Source organism: Dermochelys coriacea, chromosome 22, assembly GCF_009764565.3.
Source record: "Dermochelys coriacea isolate rDerCor1 chromosome 22, rDerCor1.pri.v4, whole genome shotgun sequence".
Classification (NCBI taxonomy): Eukaryota; Metazoa; Chordata; order Testudines; family Dermochelyidae; genus Dermochelys; species Dermochelys coriacea.
Genome location: NC_050089.1, coordinates 15038665 through 15056637, shown reverse-complemented (window position 1 = coordinate 15056637; position 17973 = coordinate 15038665). Strand labels below are relative to the sequence as shown.

The window sequence follows — 17973 nt, the reverse complement described above, 5'->3', positions numbered from 1 at the left end:
ACTTAACAGATAGAAGAATTTCATGGCTACCACGTTAAGCACATTTGTGGAGGTCATCACTGAGGTGGCGGTAGATTCTGGAAGTGGCGCAGTTTTTCTAGATCATACAATGTTTAAATGGGACTGGGCATCAAATTTGAAAAAATCATAAAATCACAAAAAGGGCCGTAATTCAGATGCATAGTTTAATTTTGACCAAAATTGGCAGATGTCTTTTAAATACAAGTCGTACTGTTTTGGAAAGTTTGGGAAACATTTAGCCCCAGGTGATCAGTTTTATGCATGTTCCTGTACTTTTTTGCCTTTGGTTAAAGCAAAAGTCTGTAGTCACACGACAGTAAGAGCTTGTTTGTACCATATAATGCATCAAAATATTTGTCATTATTTGTAGAATAGACTGATTTGAGACATTTTTTTCTGTCTGCTATTTTTATTAAGTTATGCAGATGACAAGATCCCCACCCCCTAATTATAAAACCTATTTTTGATGTTGTCTGCTCGGCCAGAGACAAAAGCCTAAACCACACATGGTACACATGTAATTTCAGTAGCAATCCATGTGAACGCCTTATATAACAGTAATGACTCTTAGTAGAAAGGCTGTTTTGTATGAATATATCATGTGAATAACAAAGTATAGCTGTGTGCTCTCAATGTAACCCCTACATCTAATGATGGGTTATTGAATGTCTAATGCTGCACCCCTTTGAACTATACTCACATAGTCTCAGTAAGATGCAGGTAGCTGAAACATTTCTGTGCCCCCCAGAAGAGTCTCTGCTGTGTTCGATACGAGGCTGTTCCACTCGTCCCTGTCACAACTGCATGCATGGGAGCACAGCAAATCTTCCCTGCTGCAGTCGCATCTCCTCGTTGCACGGGCACTCTCACAGCCATGCTGCACAAAGGGGAGAGTGGCTTCTGGAGCAGGCAGCACCACCACCATGGTAGGGACGAGATGACCCGTGCTGTCTGTCACCCATCCGGGGATGACAGGGGGCACTTGAACATACTGAACTTGTTGCATGATTCCATGTGAGCTGATAATTTACGTGCCTCAAACAGGCCACTGTTGGTAGCAGTTTCTCACTTCTTTTGTTCTTAGCAAACAAACAGTAGCCCACATTCTCCAGAGCTGCTTGCTTATACTACACCACAGTGAAGATACCAGTGAGACACAGGCTGCCACCTCTGAAAAAGCTGCAGTTGAGTTAGACTGCAGTTAGCTACCGTCTAATTATGCCAGTGATACTGAGCAAGGGCTACTTGATTCAGCTACTGCTGGGTTCTTCATTAACGCTTTGGGTAGTCAGGTCTTTCCATGCCATTAATTCAAAGTAACGGGCCTAATTTATAAAGGCAGCAATGGGCAGAGATGTAGCTACTTCATACAGAGTCGTATCCTCTTTAATGTGTGAGTGTGACAAATCCTCAGTGCGGTGTAGTCTACTGGTTTGGGTGCACATCCTGAATGTAGCGGTTTCAGGTTCACATCTGCTTTTATGCTGGCTGAGAAGGGGTTTGACCCTTGCTCTCTTTCATCAAGTGAATGGCCTAAATGCTCAGCTAGGAGGTATTCCAAGGTGCTGCCTCCCTCAGTGTTTCCTATGGAATGTGGGCTACTGTCATTAAATGATTAAATAGTCAATGGGCCACAACCACCCTGTGAGTCCCCTGTAGTCCAGTGGTTTGGATGCTTTCCCCTAAAAGAGGGCAGGTGCCACTTCAAAACCCCTTTATGCTCCCTCTTGGTTGATCTCCTACCTCTCAAGTGAATGACCTAAGTCCCCGGCTAGCAGGGAGTGGGATGTGGGGTCTCCCTCAGTCCTTTCTGAGCAAGGTAGGACACATTCAGTCAATATTAAATGAAAATTGGGCAAACAACTTTGTGTACCTCCCCCCTGTAGTCCTGTGGCTTGGGTACTTACCCAAGACGTAAAAAGGAGCTGGTTCAAATCCTTTCCCCGGGAAGGGAATAGCACTGTCATGTCTTACACCCGAAGCGTTCCACTTTAACTATATATTAACTGGAGTAAAAGAAACTCTATAAGCCTTCTACGGTACGGGGGTTAAGGTGTTCACCTGCCATGTGCGTGCTCCCCGTTCAACTCCCCTGGGGGCCGATTCACCCGGGAGGGGCGCCTCAATCTCTTACCGCTCAAGCCTTCCATTTTTAACTATATATTAACCGGGGCAAGGGCAGCTTGCCAAGCCCTCTACGGTACGGGGGTTAAGGTGTTCACCTGCCACGTGCGTGCTGCCGGTTCAACTCCCCTGGGGGCCGATTCCCCCGGGAGGGGCGCCTCAATCTCTTACCGCTCAAGCCTTCCATTTTTAACTATATATTAACCGGGGCAAGGGCAGCTTGCCAAGCCCTCTACGGTACGGGGGTTAAGGTGTTCACCTGCCACGTGCGTGCCGCCGGTTCAACTCCCCTGGGGGCCGATTCCCCCGGGAGGGGCGCCTCAATCTCTTACCGCTCAAGCCTTCCATTTTAACTATATATTAACCGGAGCGAGCTAAGCTCTCAAGTCCCTCTACGGTACGGGGGTTAGGGTGCTTGCTTGGATTGCGGCTGACCCTGGTTCGCATCCCCGCTCCGCGGGACAGGAGGGCCTCTGGTGGGTGAGAGGAGGCCCCTCCTAGCTAAGCAAGAGGCCCGGCGCAGGCCCTCTTGCTCTTTTTTTTAAAGAGGAAATGCTGCTCTACAGTAAAACCCCCCTCTCACTCTTGTCCACCGTGATCAGGATACACGCCCAGGTTGTGGCAGACCCCAGGGCACTCCCCTGCTCTTTTGAGGGGTGTGAACTGGGGGCCGCCACCTCCTGGGGAGAGTCACTGGCGAGCGATCCCTGTCCGAATCCCCTCTCCGTCCCAAGAAGACAACGGCCTCTTAAGAAAGAGAGGGGCTTTGGACAAGGATGGCCCACCCTAAAGGACGGTCGCCTAGGAGGCAGGAAATCCCTGTGCAAATCCCTGCTGAACAGACAGCTGGGGGATTTGAACCAGGATCTCCTACAACCCAGGCGAGTATCCGAACCACTGGACTAGAGAGTGAGGGTAGGTGGGGGGCCGGCCCAGAGCCCATTTAACTAAAGTGGAACAGCTTCAAGAGGCAAGAAGGAAGCGGGCAAGGCCCTCGCTCTTACAGAATGGTGAGTATACAGGCACCAGGGCAGATTTGAACCCACATCTCTCACAGGCCAAGCTGATAGGCTAACCACTGGGCTACTGAGGGGATCTGAAGAATGTACTGACCTAAACAGCATTTAATTAAAGTTGAACAACTTCCACAGGCAAGAGAGATGAAGCACCACATACCTCAGGGCACAGACAGCAAGATTACATTTGATATCGGTCCAAAGTCCTTCTTAACGCAGGCTAAGGGGAGATTTGAACCCCATTATGCACAGCCCCAGCATGGGGCCAAACCATTGTACTAGAGCAGGAGGACTGTAGCAGCCTTTGACCAAACATTAGTTGTTTAATATGGATTAGCTGCAACAGGCAAGAACAGGGACTCTGCCCCTCATTCTACACCAGAGAACACACCCAGGCTGCTGGTGTTGCCTCCTTATAGGCCTTGTTAACAGGCAGATTTTACATCTACCTCAGTCTGTTCAGTTGATGCTGATCCACTGTAAGTACATATTAACTGGGACAAAGCTCCATAGTGGGGATAAAGTTGTTCTGGACTCTTCTTTGCTTGGCTTGTCACCCTGGGGATGGCTCTGTTCCTTCAGCCTGTCCCTTGCTTTGCTCCTAGTGGCTCTGTTTAAAGAACAGACAAAAAGCTGTATCAGTTCCATGTTCTGAGATGGGAGATTCTCTGAAATCACAAGGGTGAATACTGTTGCTAATTTGGAAGCAAGAATAAAATCCTGTTACATAAGGGTGGTTGTGGGGGGCGGGGGCAGAGTTTGAGTAAAGAATGTAAATGGAGGTCGATAGTCATCTCTGAAGCTCCATGTAACCTGAGATCAATAGAAATATTTTCATTCAAAATCAGAGAAATGACCTCTTTTCATGGCAATTTTCTTTTAAAAACAAAAAACCTCCCCCTGTCCTGTCTTGCATTCACACACTGCAGGGTGTTTGCTGCACAGTTGTGATATTGACTAGAAGCAGACCATGGAAAAAAGAAACTGACTTGTTCTGCCTCTCCTCCCATATAGTAAACAAACTTCCAACAATGAGCTGGTGAGTGAGAGAATAACTTTCACAAGGCCCTGCTGTCAGTTACAATTGATGTGAGGAAACTCAATGGGGGTTGTAGGCATTTTTTTTAAGCTCAGAGTCTCCCCTTTAATCTAATGTCCCCTGTAGCTTCTGTTCCTTGTTCCTCTCTGCATTTGTTGCTTTTGACAGCTCTGGAGAAGGAACAAGACTCTCCTTCCCCTGCCTTTGCTCTTTCTGGGGGAGGGAGGCAGGCTGAGATCTGAAGACCCCAAACTGGTTGGAGGAGCACCGATGTGCTCAGGCTGTGGTGTATGGATTCACTGGTGGTGTTTGTGCCTGTAAGATCCCAGATGTCTCACCTACGTTTCCCACAGGGAGCAGGGTCCCATGGGCCTTTTGGAGTATTTTTACATCCCTCTGTATTTAGGGGCATGTGCTGCTGATTGCCCTGTCTCTGGGCCTCTCAGCTCTCTGCTATCCAAAGGAGAGGAAGCCAGCTTGTGTTTCTGATTTCCTTCCTCTGGAAGGTTCTTGCTCCAAAGGACAGAGCTGTTGACTTTCTCTCAGGAGATGCACTAGATCTATAATGGCAGGGGTATTTTAAAACCCACCTCCATTCCCATCCTCCTATAAATGTCTCCTGCAGAGCAATATTGTCACAGGGTTCAGGAAGGAATTTTCCCATTGGGCAGTGTTGACCAAACAGGCAGGTTCTTAAGTGTTGGGTGATAGCCAGGCTGACAAAGCTGATGAACCAACACCCTGCTCTGTTCTAGCATCTCCTTGGAGGTATACCCAGGCCTTTGTCTATTTGCTCCCATTACCTCGATGATATGATAAATCCAGTCCAGGAATTCAGCCACCTTGGTGTAAACCCCAGGGTAGTTGGGTTCAGCACACCCCGTGCCCCAACTCACAATGCCCACTAAGCGCCAGGTGAGCTCATCTTGGCAAACCAGCGGCCCCCCACTGTCTCCCTGCAAGACAGAGCAAGTGTCATGGTGGGGCAGTGCTTCTGTGAAGCTAGCAGGTGGGATTATGCACCATAGGGCTGCTCCTGCCCTGTGGGCCCTGTCAGCTTTGTGAGAGGCTGAAATGCAGCAAGGGGCATAGCTGAGTTGCCTGCTGCTAGTACGTCCCCTTGGCATGAAGATTGCTAAATCCCAGCTCTGTTACATCGCTTTAGTTCTCAAGATTTTCCTCTCTCCCTTTCCCTCAGTCAGAGGATCTCAAAGCACTTTACTGGCCATTTTCAATCTATGCATCCTGGTGACACAGCTCCAGATCTTCAAAGGCGTTTAAATAAATGAGAGTTAAGCAGCAAAATACCTTTGTGAATCTGGGCCAAAATACTGTACAGGACTTTCCACGGTGCTCTTCCTCCCTCCTGTTTAGGCAGCCATGTTGCAGCAGGAAGAGAATTGAACCATGCTGTGTAGGGCCCCTTCATCCCTGGGGGAAGATGCTGCCAGAAGGTGCTCAAGGAGCAGAAGCTGGGATTTGCAGACAGCTTGCAGAAGGGTACTGGGTCCTGTGGAGGGTTCTTTCTCTGCACTGCTTCATTGATGCCCAGGGGTGCAGTAACACAGCACAGGAATGAAACCCAACAGCCGGAGGCTATCTTTGTTGTATGTGGTTTTTCCTGGCCTGATGCATCCCTAACTAACGGACCAAAGATGCTGCTCTCGAAGGCCCAGGTGAGCAAATGGAGTTAGATAGCTAACTCCTATCCAAATCCACAGGAGTTAGGTGCCTCAATCCATTTGTGACTCTGGGCCTAGTTCCCCTTAAGGAGCTGCTGTATAGCTTCACACCAACGATCTGCTCATTCAATGCCTGTCTCCAGCTGGGAGTAGTGGCAGTGGAGAAGACGGGGCTAAATGCCTGTAATCAACAATAATGCAGTTGTCCATCTTAAGCAACATTTGCTTCTGATTACAGGATGTGCAGCTGTGGCTATCTGTCCTAAAGCCAAAGGACTATAAGCGGAGGATGGAGGGCATGGGGTGTGAATTGATCCTGCATCGTCCTTCACTAAGGGCAGCTGCTAAGGAGGTGGGATTTATAACTTTCAAGTGAAAGAGAAAAAGCATGCTCGCTGCAGCTTGGTACGCTGGCGCAGTGGGGCGGCTGGGCAGCTGCCCTCTCTGTATAAAGGAGCATTAACCTAAACCATGGCGATGGCTGAACTTCTATATTCTAGGGACTCGCTGTTCCCCAGGATGAAGGGGGCCTGTGCATTAGCTCCATGCACACCCCTGCCATGCCCCCCTTCCCACCTCTGACACACCCTCCCTGGTTCGATGGAGGGCCTGATCAAACCCCATCATGCCCCCGCCCTGACATGCACAGCCTCTCACTATTTCTGCACAGGGCACCAGCACACCCCCAACGTGCCCCTGCACTGCCCCTAAAACCGTCCCACCTCACCCTTCACACACCTCTGCCCTGCCATGCCCTCCTTGTGCCGCACGAGGCCTGAGCATGCTCCTGCCATGCCCTCTCCAGGAAGGGGCTAGAGGGGGGGCCCCTCTTCATTTAGATGGGGAGCCACATTTCCCACCCTCTTCCCCATTTTCATGTATGTGATAGACACCGTGTGGGATCCAGCCCATGGTAAGCAGCATCACATTACTCCTCAGTGGGGGAAAGGACCCGATCCCCCACAGCCTAGTAACAACAGGGGTTGTTTTCTCCCTGCTCTCACCTGGCAGGCATCTACTTTCCCGTCCAGGTAGCCGGCACACAGCATCCTGGGGGTGAGCTCACCAGAGTACATGCAGGAGCTGTTGCATTTCTTGGTGCTGATTAAGGGAACAATAGCTTCCTTCAGCATCTCAGCAATATGAACTGGATGTGAGGAAAACAAATGAGAGACAGTTTAACCAATCTAGCCCTGGTGGCTAGATGCTGGGGTTTGCACTCAAGGCACAGTGGGACATGGAGCATTAAGATACTCTTCATCTCCAGGGCTCTGGTGTTGGGAGGAGGAGAGGAGTCATTGGAATAGCAGTGGGGATTGGGGGTATCAGCAGAGCTGTGGGTGTGCAAGGAGCCCCAGGCTGCAATAGCAGCAAGGGCTGCGGGTTGGGACTGAGGACTGCAGGAGGTTTGCAGATCAGAATTCAATACTCTCCTCTGGACTCAAACATCCCCTCAGTGAGATGCTGCCTTCGTCGTCTTCATTTCAAAAGGGAGCTACAAGAGAGCTTTCCATGCCTCCTGGAGCTGCTCACCATGTTCAGGTCTGGTGTAGCCCCAGCCAGAGATCCAGCAGTGGGTGCCGTGGGGGAAATCCTGATGGTACAGTGGTAAACACACTGCACGGACGGCATCTGGGGAGAGAGCCACGTGTGAGAGCACCACCAGCTTGGGATGCCCCTCCCAGCACACACAAATCGAGAGTGGCTCCCAGGAGCAGTCAGCCTGGAGTGAGCAGGGATGATCTAGTCCTGAGAAGTGCAAGCGAAACACCCTTGCAGCTCCTCTCCTTCTGGCTCCAGGGGCCAGATTCTCCAAAGAGCTCGGCTCCCACTGTGACTTTTACAGTCAAATCCCAGCTCTTTAGAAAATCTACCCACTTATTTCACTGCATCCTTGGGAGACAAGCTCTTGCAAGCGTTCTGTCCCATGTGCCATCAGCAGAGGCCCCGGGGCTTGCCTGGGGAAAGCTTTCTCTCTTTTGCCCCCTCTCTCCATAGCTGGACCAACCCCCGTTCTGGCACTGCCCCTGGGATCGACACAGGCCACCAGTGTGGGAATCAGACCGTTGGTGGGTGGCTCCCTTGTGAATGGAAGCCATGGGGCTGCTCTGTGGGGATCCCCCGCCCCCTCCCAGGGGGAGATATCTGAAGAGTAGGGTCTCACCGGAGAAGTTCAAGGGTGCTGTGAGTTTCATCAGTGCAATGTCATAGTCGTGACTCCTGTCGTCATAGCGGGGGTGGTAGATGATTTTCTCCACCGCCGTCCCAGCCTGCTGTTGGACTGACACATGAGCGATCATCCCGGCAAAGACCAGCCAGCTGGAGACCTGAGGCTGCCTGTAACTGAGCAGAGACATGGCCCACCTGTTTCTCTAGGGATGGAGTATTGCTGGGGTGGCCAATTCCCCACTCCTTCCCCGGCTGAGGGAACGGCCTCCAGCTCTGCCATTTCCAGACTCACTTGTGCACGCAGTGAGCAGCCGTGACGATCCAGTCGCGTGCCACTACAGAGCCTCCACAGACGTGTTTGGAGTTGAGGTATAGGCTGACTTGCCACGGCCAACGTCCCAACAGGGCGTCGCTTCCGCCCACGATCCGGGCCGCCCTGGAGCGCATGCCACACTCTGCAAAGGGGGAGAAACATTAACCTGGTGCCCCCAAACACCTCAACTGGGAGTAGAGGAGGGATGGGCAGCAAAGGGTGTCTGAGAAACCACTGAGCGGAGCTTTGCCTTGGGGCCAAAGGGAGAGAGGGAAGGTCTTTGAACACCAAGGCTGGGGGAGAAGAGCAGGAGAACAAAGAGTCAGGAAATGGGAGACAAGAAAGGGAAAACAAGGCAACAGAGAGGGGAACAGCCGACAGGAGTCATTCCCCAGGCATGCTCCTGCTTCCTGGCTGTGGCCCACTGACGTCCCTGGCTCACCCCCCACAGGATGTCAGGGATTCAGGGTGGCCCCAGCTTTCTCCCTTTCTTTTGCCACCTGTGCTGTTCCCCGTGTGAAATAACACAGAGAAACCCACTCTAACACCTTCTGTGTGCTCCGAGCTAGTTCCAGGACCTCTGTCTTCCCACCCAGTGACCTAAACCAATCTCCTCCCTGTATGAAATGTCTCCCAGCTAGCACCACTAAGCCAGAGTGGAGAGGGAGCAAGAGAGAACAGCGGGGAAGGCAGGAGTCGTACCTCTCCACCTGGGCCTTCTCTGGGCTTGCCTCTTGCCCGGCAATAGCCCTGGGCCTCAGGGGGAGAGTTCAGGGCCACAGCTTCCTTCTCTGACAGAAGGGGCTGATGAGACCATTAGGATTTTAGATATTGGGAAGGGGGCATTCATTGCACATGCTGTTAATTACACAGTAGCAATGCCATATGGACAGGAGGGATTTGGGAGCTGATGGTCATGTTGCTGCTGCCACTGCAGGCAGACCCCAGCTATGAAATCACATGGACAAAGGGGCTGCTCCAGGGGCTTCAGAACCATCCTTTTTTCTTTTGCTACTCAGCCCGCTGGGAAGCTAAATCTTCCTCCCACCCAGACAAGCTGGTTTGTGCTGGCTTGTTACTGCAGGTTGCTCAAGAGTGCTGGAGTTGCCTCACTGAATAATGCTGCTGCTGCAGACCACCCAACACGGAGGCTGCTGGATTGGTGAAAACCACTCTGTGAAGAATGACACAGGCTTTGCAAACGAACGCCAGGGCCATACTGAGTGCAGGGCACTCAGTGTCTGGCCGACCTGGGGCTTTTGCTAATTAACAGAGGGTCTATAATAGCACAAGGAATGCAAGAGACTTCAGTGCAATATGGGCACAGGGCTAAAGCACTTACCGGAGCATTTCAGAGCCACAATTCTCCCTGAAGCACAGCTGCTCCTGCACAAGAATAAAATCAGGGTTCAAAATAAAGTTCTCCCAGAAGTCTGCAGCCATGAAACACAGAGATGGCCCATCACGGGGTGGCCCGCCTAGGAATGGCAACCAGCCAGATTCACCCAGGATGCCCAGAAAGTGGATTCTGATAGGAATAATCATCACGCCCATGGAAGGCTTTTCACCTTCACAGCACTTTGCAAACACGAGCTGGTGCACGGCAGAAAGCTCACGTGCAACAATAGAGGTTGTGGTGCTGCGGCAACAAAGCAGAGTTGTTCTAAGCGGGCTAGCAGGCCTGTCTAAAGGTCTGTAAGTCAGCTACCCTATTGGCACTGAGGGTATCTCTGCTCTGCAATCAGAGGTGCGATTTCAGCATGTGTAGACATGTGTAACTACTTCAGGTACCATTAGCCATGAGGCACAGACTGTGCCAGCCCATCTACGACCCAGGGTCATTATTCTGGTGGCTAGTCTGTGCTGAAATCTGCACTGCCAAAACTTTGCTGCTATAGGTACTCGCCCTAGCTAGAACAAAGCTAGCTCAGATATGCCCACACGTGCTGAGTGCAGCACAGACATCCCCGCTGCGTAACTATCAAACTGGCTTAAGTCCTATTTTAGTGGCTGACCAAAGCACCCAACACTGTGACCCTCCCTGCAGTTGTGGCTCCTGCCAGTGCAGTCACTGTACTATTTGCCTTCCCATTTGGCATCATTTAGTTGCCAGTTCAGATTTTCTCCCTCCCTCCATATTTGCGGATCTGAGTCAATGCCAGCTGTGCAGAGCCTGGTAGTCACCTCCAGAAACACGGAGACTTTTTCTCAGACAATACATCCATGAAAGGACCTTCTGTTCAGTCCCCGCAATGCCAGTCCTGCTCTCCCCAGCTCCGTCACCCACCTGACCTGCCACATGTCTTCAATGCTGCTCTTCTGGTTGAGCACAATCTGAACAAACTCTTGCGTATCATTCACCTTGACATCTGTCAGGTTCACTCCTTTGTGATGGGCGAGTCTGCAGAAGCAACAGCAAATGTTATCACCTAAACACAGCGAGAGATCAGAGAGCTCACCTGTGCCTCTGACATGACAATGTTGTTATGGTCACTTTCTTCCTCGCTTCTGCACAGAACCACTGTACTCTAGTTTCTACATGCTAATTCTGGCCACTGCTCACACAGAGACGAAAGGGCTAAATATAATAGCCATCACACACTGGGAGGACGAAACCTTTACCCTGTCATGTTTCATGGAATCATGGTGCTTAAACAGGAGGGCTACCAACTACAGACACAAAAAAAACAGGCTTCCACGCACGCAACTTGAGTTCCAGTTTTGTCTCTCTCATTAACCAGGGGCAAGGCCCCTTTTTGAAACTGCACAGCACACAGGTTTCAGAGTAGCAGCCGTGTTAGTCTGTATTCGCAAAAAGAAAAGGAGTACTTGTGGCACCTTAGAGACTAACAAATTTATTAGAGCATAAGCTTTCGTGAGCTACAGCTCACTTCATCGGATGCATTATCCGATGAAGTGAGCTGTAGCTCACGAAAGCTTATGCTCTAATAAATTTGTTAGTCTCTAAGGTGCCACAAGTACAGCACACAGGGACATCTAGTGGCTAAATAATAATATTGCAAATGAACATACACCCCGGCCCTTACTTTACATTCTAACCCCAAAATCAGGAAATAGGTTTGCTTGGATCACTAAAGTATATTTTCAGATGCTACCATCACTTTGCTAGCCTTGCAATGTAGACAGCATATGAGTACAACAGGAGACAGTAACAATACTGTGTCCTTTGCTAATGCCTTCCAAGTGAGGATCTCAAAACACGCTCCAAACATGAACGAGTTCATCCTCACTTGGGAAACAGGTGAATATTATGATCCTTGTTTGAAAGATGGGGAAATGAGGCACAGAGAAAAGAGTTCACAAGGGAGTAGAGGAGGTAGAATAAAACCCAGGAGTCCTGTTTCTCATTTATGCCAGAAAACCATCCTCCTCATCTCTATGGGGATGTTCAGGGGAAATGCACAGCCACAGAACAGCAGTGGATAAGAGAACAGTAACATTATATCTGGGAGTGACTCTATAGACAGCAATGATATAAAGGCTTAACCCAATTTCCAGGGAAGCCGATGGAAAGATAATTCCACAGTCCATGATTCTGTAAGCTTGGGAAGCTGCTATAAAAGTCTCGGGAAATAAACCCAAGCTACAGTACATCTAGCATGGGTCAAAAAATGCAGATTGTTTTTTCCCCACAGGAAATTTTTTCATTTTAAAAAAAAATATCTGGTGAAAAAATTTAAATTTTGCAGTGAAAATTCCAACCCCCAAATGATTTGATTTCGAGGGTTTCCTCCCTTTTCCAGTGGCAAAATAGAAAAAGGGTGAGAAATGGCACTAGCATAATGGGACACCATTCTCAGTTGAATCTAGGACCCAGAGTAATGCAAATAAATATCAGTAACTCTATGGTCCCTGGCTCCCAGCCTTGTGCTCTCATCACATTACTTCCTGCAACATATTCATAAAAATGGCAAATCAAATCCCTGTACCTGAGACTGGCTGACTGTGTCTATGCTGAGAGGAGCATCACTTACTGGAGATATCCCAGCTGCCTACAGATCAGAGTCCCCAGGGAGAGATTCCACCGCTCGTGACATGCCAGGAGCCAGCCAGGCCTGCCTTCCACCTGCACTTCCAACAAGAAGTTTCCCGTGTTTATTCTGAAAGATACTAAAACCATTTTATTAAAAACGTCCTGCAAGCTTCCTTGCAACCAGCTCTTTGCAAACACAGTAAAGTCCTGGTGACTAACGAGGGACAAACCCATCCCCAAGTCTGGCTCTGCAAAGTGCCCCAGAAAACCTTTGGGGCTATTGCAAACCACCCCTGGACCTTTCCGTGTGTTCCCCGGGCTCAGGGGGTGGCACTGCTGGGTACTGGTAAAGCATTCTGGGTAGTGCTATGCAGAGGGGGCTTGCAAGCTTCCCCTTTGCTTCATCATCACTCCAGTGTCACAAAAGCAAAGAACTTTGGGGACCTTGGGTTTAAAGGCAATAAGCTGAGCAGAGCTTGTTTGAGTGAAATAACAGCTGCAAAATTAGTTAGAGGCTGAATCCGAGATACTTGCTATTTACATAGCACTTTCCGCTTAGAGATCTCTAAGCACTTTAAATAGCACCATTAACACTATCCCCATTGTAGAGGCAGGCCGAGCTTGGTGTCAGAGAGCGATTGTGCTGGAGGCAAGCAGAGAACCCACTGCCTGTCCTATACCCAGTCCAGTGAACCACAGTCTCCTGCATTCAACCTGCAATTAGTATCTCAGGGACTTGATTAAAACTCCATTGCTGTAAACTGGTGACTTTGTGACACGCCCCATCCCAAGGGCTAGTTTCAGGTGGGATTAAAACGGGCAGAGGTTACCTCTTGGGTGTGAGGGTTGGAAAAGGGGGAAGAACAGGAGAACAGGAAGGGGGACATGTTTGGAGCACTGATGCACCCGCACCGAACAACCAGTGCGGAAAGAGGTTGTTGTCACCTCGCCTTTGCTTGCGAGAGGGGAAACCCCCAGCCGAACAGGGCCCAGACACACTGATCTGTGGCGACCTCAGGAGATGGGTGAGGAGGGCTAACGCTGAGCCCTAGACAGTAGGAGGCGAGGGAAAGTCATTTACACCATCATTGGAACCACAACTCACAATCTGCTCAGCCCCCACTTTGGGGGAGTCAGAATCAGGGGGTCAGTAAGGAGGGGTCCAGCTCCCTGCTCAGAACAGTGAGAGAGCTCCCCCTCTTCTCCCTGGCTTGGGTAAGCAGCAAGTCCCCCCACTCGTTCCTCCCCACCCCACCCCCGCTCCTCCATCTCCTGCTTCGCTCCCCTTTAACCACTGGGCTCAGCTGTCAGGTTGCTACTGTGATGCCACAGCCCCAGAGATTGCGAACATCCTCCAGGGAGTGAAGAGGGAGGCCGAGGCCTGGCTTTTCACTGCAAAACTCAAGGAGAAAAACAGAACGTGGGGGAACTTTCTGGTCTGTCCTGACAACGAGAAAGGGGCGGGCAAAGGCATAGAGACAGCCTCATGCTTTGCTTTGCTTTGGATCTTGAGGAAGGAAAATCTCCTTGTCCTCAGACAGACAGATCACTGTGAGTGAAAGGTCCTGCTGAAGGCACTAAGTGACGCATCCACTCCACAGGGATCCTGGCAGCAAGGAGAGAAGGGGTGTGGGGAGTAAAGATCTCAAACCTCTCCTGGGAGCCCTGGTGACAATGGGCTCGTCTTCCCCAGTGTCTCTGCAGATCGGGATCGACTCCATGTCCTGCAGAGGGCTGGAATCCTGGTCCGACAGAGGCGCTGTCAGGAATTTCACTTCAGAAGAAAGTGCAGAGAACTGAGATGTGATTGAACAGACTAGACAAGGCCCCAGAGCACACGTTGTGGGGAACAACCCTGCACTGGCCCCGAGGGGGTTAGATATACCCTTAGGGCTTGATCCAAAGCCTGCTGAAGTCAATGGAGAGATTCCAGTTGATTTCAGTTATTCTGAGGCTGATCTATTATTTGCACTACAATAGCACTTGGAGGCCCAACTAAGCTCAGACCGCCACCGTGCAAGGTGCTGCACAAACACACAGTGAGAGACGGTCCCTGCTGCGAAGAGCTTACATTGAAGCAGACAAGACAGACACAGGGTGGGAGGGACAACAGGCTCAGCGAGGGGAAGGAACTTGGCCAGGGTCACACAGCTGGTCATGACAGACCAGGACTAGAACCCATTCCAGTGCCTACAGCACCACGCAGCCTCCTGTACTCTCGCTTCCTGGGCTTTGCAGCTGGGCTTTCTCATGCCTAGTGTCTGTGGTCCCGGGACCCTGGTGACAATTTGCTTGTCACTTGCATGACCCCAAAGCCCAGCTCTCCATTTTGGCCACTGCTAAGGGCGGTTTTGTGAGAGGTGAGGAATTCCCCAGGAGATACAGACCTAGAAGCCACATCCCAATGGCTGCCCCTGCCAGCAACCCGATGGCCCCAAGCAGCAGGAGGCATCTCTTGTTGGGGTAGAGGTTTTCCAGGGACGTGTTGGAAGAATCTTTAAAAAACAGAGAGAGGGGGAGGGAGAATGGATACTGAACAAGTTCTGGATCTCATTGTCTTCTCATCTGTGGCACAGTCTGGGGCCCTATCTAGCCCCTTGTAAACTCCCTAGCTCACCACAAACTCTCCTCTCTTCCTATGAGGATAAGCCCAGTGGTCCACCATGCGCCAAGGTTAGTGCCCAGGATGGGGCAGCGGGTCTCAGTCCCTAACAAGGACTTCCCAGGGTGAAAACATGAGAACTAAGAAGGGATCCTTCCCCTGTACATCTTCCATCTGGCCAGAAAACACAGTCAAAGGCACAGAAGCAGCAGGCTCCTTTCAATTAAAGAAGCCAGGCTAGTGGGACCAGGCAACCTACCAACTTACTAATAGCTGGCTGCGTCTCTGGAGAGGCAACAACTGCAGCATCTATAGCTCACAAGGGAGGCTCTGAGTCATTTACATGAGCACAAGAGGTGCTGCACAGTGCAAACGCTTGTGAAGAGCATGTGATCTTCAGATCGGCACACTGGAGAAACTGTCCCACTTGGCCGCATTTAGCAATGCAGAGTAGACTGGCTGGTTGGACACCTCTGACAAGAGGCAATTCCCAGTGACCTTCTCCAGGAGATGTGGGGAGGGGGCAGACGACGATAACAACCCGCACGGCTACCCCAGCACCCTCCATGCAGGGCTCTCTAGGCCCTGGACACTCGGGGTTGCTGAAGTGAGGGAGGAGTGGAATGATTTTTCAGGCTCAGGAGGGTATTTTCCTTTCCAAAGGGAGGTGAGGGTTAGGGCCTGTCGACACTGAGAGTGCAGCCCCGGGCATGGCAAAGAAAGCAGCCTCAGCTTCTGCCAGTTCTGGGGTGAGCACGGACAGCTGCCCGAGATTCCCGTCAGTGTGGAATTCCCACGTGAGGCCACTCAGTCTCTGACAGCTCATCTCCTAGACGAGGTCAATGCAGCCACCTTGATGTAAGCAGGTGTTGTGGGGGTGCCAGTCCTGGCCTGCTCTGCGTCCTATGTGTTCTGTGGGTGCCAGGCGCAGCAGAGAAACCCCTTATGCCTCATGCTGCCCCAGATGCCCCATCCCCATCAATAGCTCACCACGTCCTGCTGAAGTCTGAGTCCTTCCCATGTCTCTTGGCTCTGTTGTCTTGGCCCCCTGGCTTTGGCCAGCATCCCGAGGGCTATGAAGGTCAATGGGGAACTGGGCAACTGGTCCAAGACTCTAGAGAGAAAGAAACAAAGATCTGTACAAATCTGGGGCCATAGGGAAGTAATCAGGGGAATGGCCCAAAATGCACTGGTGGAGGTCCAGATCTGAAAATCCACTTGGATAGACAGGTAAATAGCCAATGCACCCTATTCCCCTGTCGAACCAACCACAAAGTCCCTATTCTGCAGGCCCCAGTGTCCAACTGTCCTGCTGTCTCCAAGTGGTCAATGAAAACCTCACAATAGGCCTTAGAGAAGGGATCCTAGTGGACATGTTCGGAGAGGGAGCTCCACCAATGGGGTTCTGAACTGAGAAGATGGAATCCCTGGCTCAAGAGCCGGGATCCGGTCCCAGCTCAGCCCAGAGGGGAGGCATAAAGCCAGAGCAGTTTGGAAACAGCCATTCCCTTTGTTCTCAGTGGAAGCCTGAGATATTGGGGGTGAGATCCCAAGTCCTAGGGGGCAGGATGGGAGAACAGAGCACTCCCCTGGCAGCCCTGTGTAGGCTGGGTACAGCCGGTCAATACACAGGGGGAAATCTCTGGCGGGAAATTCAAAAGCAACAAAAAATTTTCATTTCATTTCAAAAATGTTCACCAAATTTTTTCAAGTTTTTTTTTTTTAAATGAAACGACATTAACCTCCTGGGGAGAAAAATGGAGGAAACAAAACAACTGCCCTCCCCCCAAGACTGAAAACATCCTAGGTTTTCTTCAAAAAACGATTTTGACCAAAACAAAGAGTTTCCATGAAAATGCTCATTTTGCTCAAAAAATGTTGTCATGAAATGTTTTCCACCAGCTGCCGTGCTGGACAGCCTGAGGCTGTCCTCCACAAGCTGTGCTATAGGGCACTCCAAAGCACTGTAAGAAGACCTAAGAAAACAAGCTACTTTATCCAGCAATCTGAGTGGGGCACTTCCTGCGTGCGTGCACACATACACACACAAATCTGATGCCTGCTGAAGAGCCCAACGTTCAATTTCTTAGCTTTCCATTTGCTTCTTCAGTCACAGGCTCTTCACTAGTTTCCAACCCACAATTCCTCCCTCCCATTTGCTGGAACAATCGGATGCGAATGTCAGAGCGTATTAGATCCTCTAGCGCAGAGGTTCTCAACCACGTGTCCAAGGCCTCCGGGGGGGGGCCCACAAGCAGGTTTCGGGGGGTCTGCCAAAATAAACCAGAGCTGGCGTTAGAGGCGTTGGGGCCCCGGGAAGAAAGCCCAACCCCCACCACATGGGACTGAAGTCTGAACCCTGCCGCACGGGCCTGAAGCTGAAGCAACTTAGCTGGGGTGGGGCCCTGGGCAATTGCCCTGCTTGCTACCCTCTAACGCCGGCCCTGGCTTTTAATGTACTGGATATGGAGAAAAACGGTTGTTGTGGCACAGTTGGGCCGTGGAGTTTTTAGAGCATGGTGCTTTTTGGGGGGGTGGAGAGAGGCTCAGAAAGAAAAAGTGCATTAAAGGAACCCACAGAGCTCACCACTTCCATACCAAACTGCAGGCCCTCTTAGCTCCAGGCTGTGCACCACCAGACAGTGCCTGGTCGTGCAGGAGGGAAAAGCTCCTTACCATGACAGCGGCACTCAGGGGTGAGAGCAGGCGGCTAATTCACCATCACTGCTCCATGGGGTCAGCGGTTGCTCTCTGACAGACGCATAGCACCCGGGCCTCCCGTTAAATAGCCTGGGTTTCACACCACACACACATGCATGGGCTAGACACAGCCAGCGGCTATGGTGTCACAGTGAATAGAGCTGTTGTTTTCCCAGAGAAGTCAGGAGGCTGCCAGACTGGTTTGCCCACCTCTCTACAGTCTGCTAATTGGTGCCTGTAATAGATAAGGGGGCAGTCGCTTAGCAACGCCCCACCCTCCTCCCCTTGCCCAAAAAGCATGCCACTCTCGGGG

General features: G+C 50.9%; 1 protein-coding gene across 2 annotated transcripts; it reads right to left on the bottom strand.

Moving 5' to 3' along the window:
• Positions 1-561: 561 nt before the first annotated feature.
• Positions 562-17773, bottom strand: TMPRSS5 (transmembrane serine protease 5). 2 transcript variants are annotated; one of them, XM_038380699.2, is made up of 13 exons: positions 17637-17773; positions 15951-16074; positions 14746-14853; positions 14010-14132; positions 12360-12495; positions 10652-10765; positions 9707-9750; positions 8344-8506; positions 8047-8225; positions 7416-7514; positions 6887-7029; positions 5004-5156; positions 562-3771 (listed from the first exon to the last, which is right to left on the bottom strand). In XM_038380699.2, exons 1-13 carry the CDS (start codon positions 17637-17639, stop codon positions 3763-3765), a joined length of 1398 nt encoding a protein of 465 aa, XP_038236627.1. In that variant the 5' UTR covers positions 17640-17773; the 3' UTR covers positions 562-3762. The 2 variants fall into 2 exon arrangements, with proteins under 2 accessions (XP_038236627.1, XP_038236633.1); XM_038380705.2 differs by lacking the exons at positions 14010-14132; positions 14746-14853; positions 15951-16074; positions 17637-17773 and having other exon boundaries at positions 12360-12505.
• Between the last annotated feature and the right edge of the window lie 200 nt (positions 17774-17973).

Bases quoted from the DNA above. Each gene is read 5' to 3' on its own strand.
- TMPRSS5 (XM_038380699.2), bottom strand. The intron at 9,751-10,651 runs GTGGGTGACGGA...ATTCTTGTGCAG, and splicing joins GAAGACATGTGGCAGGTCAG to GAGCAGCTGTGCTTCAGGGA. The intron at 8,226-8,343 runs GTGAGTCTGGAA...GTCTCTGCTCAG, and splicing joins GCTGCTCACTGCGTGCACAA to TTACAGGCAGCCTCAGGTCT.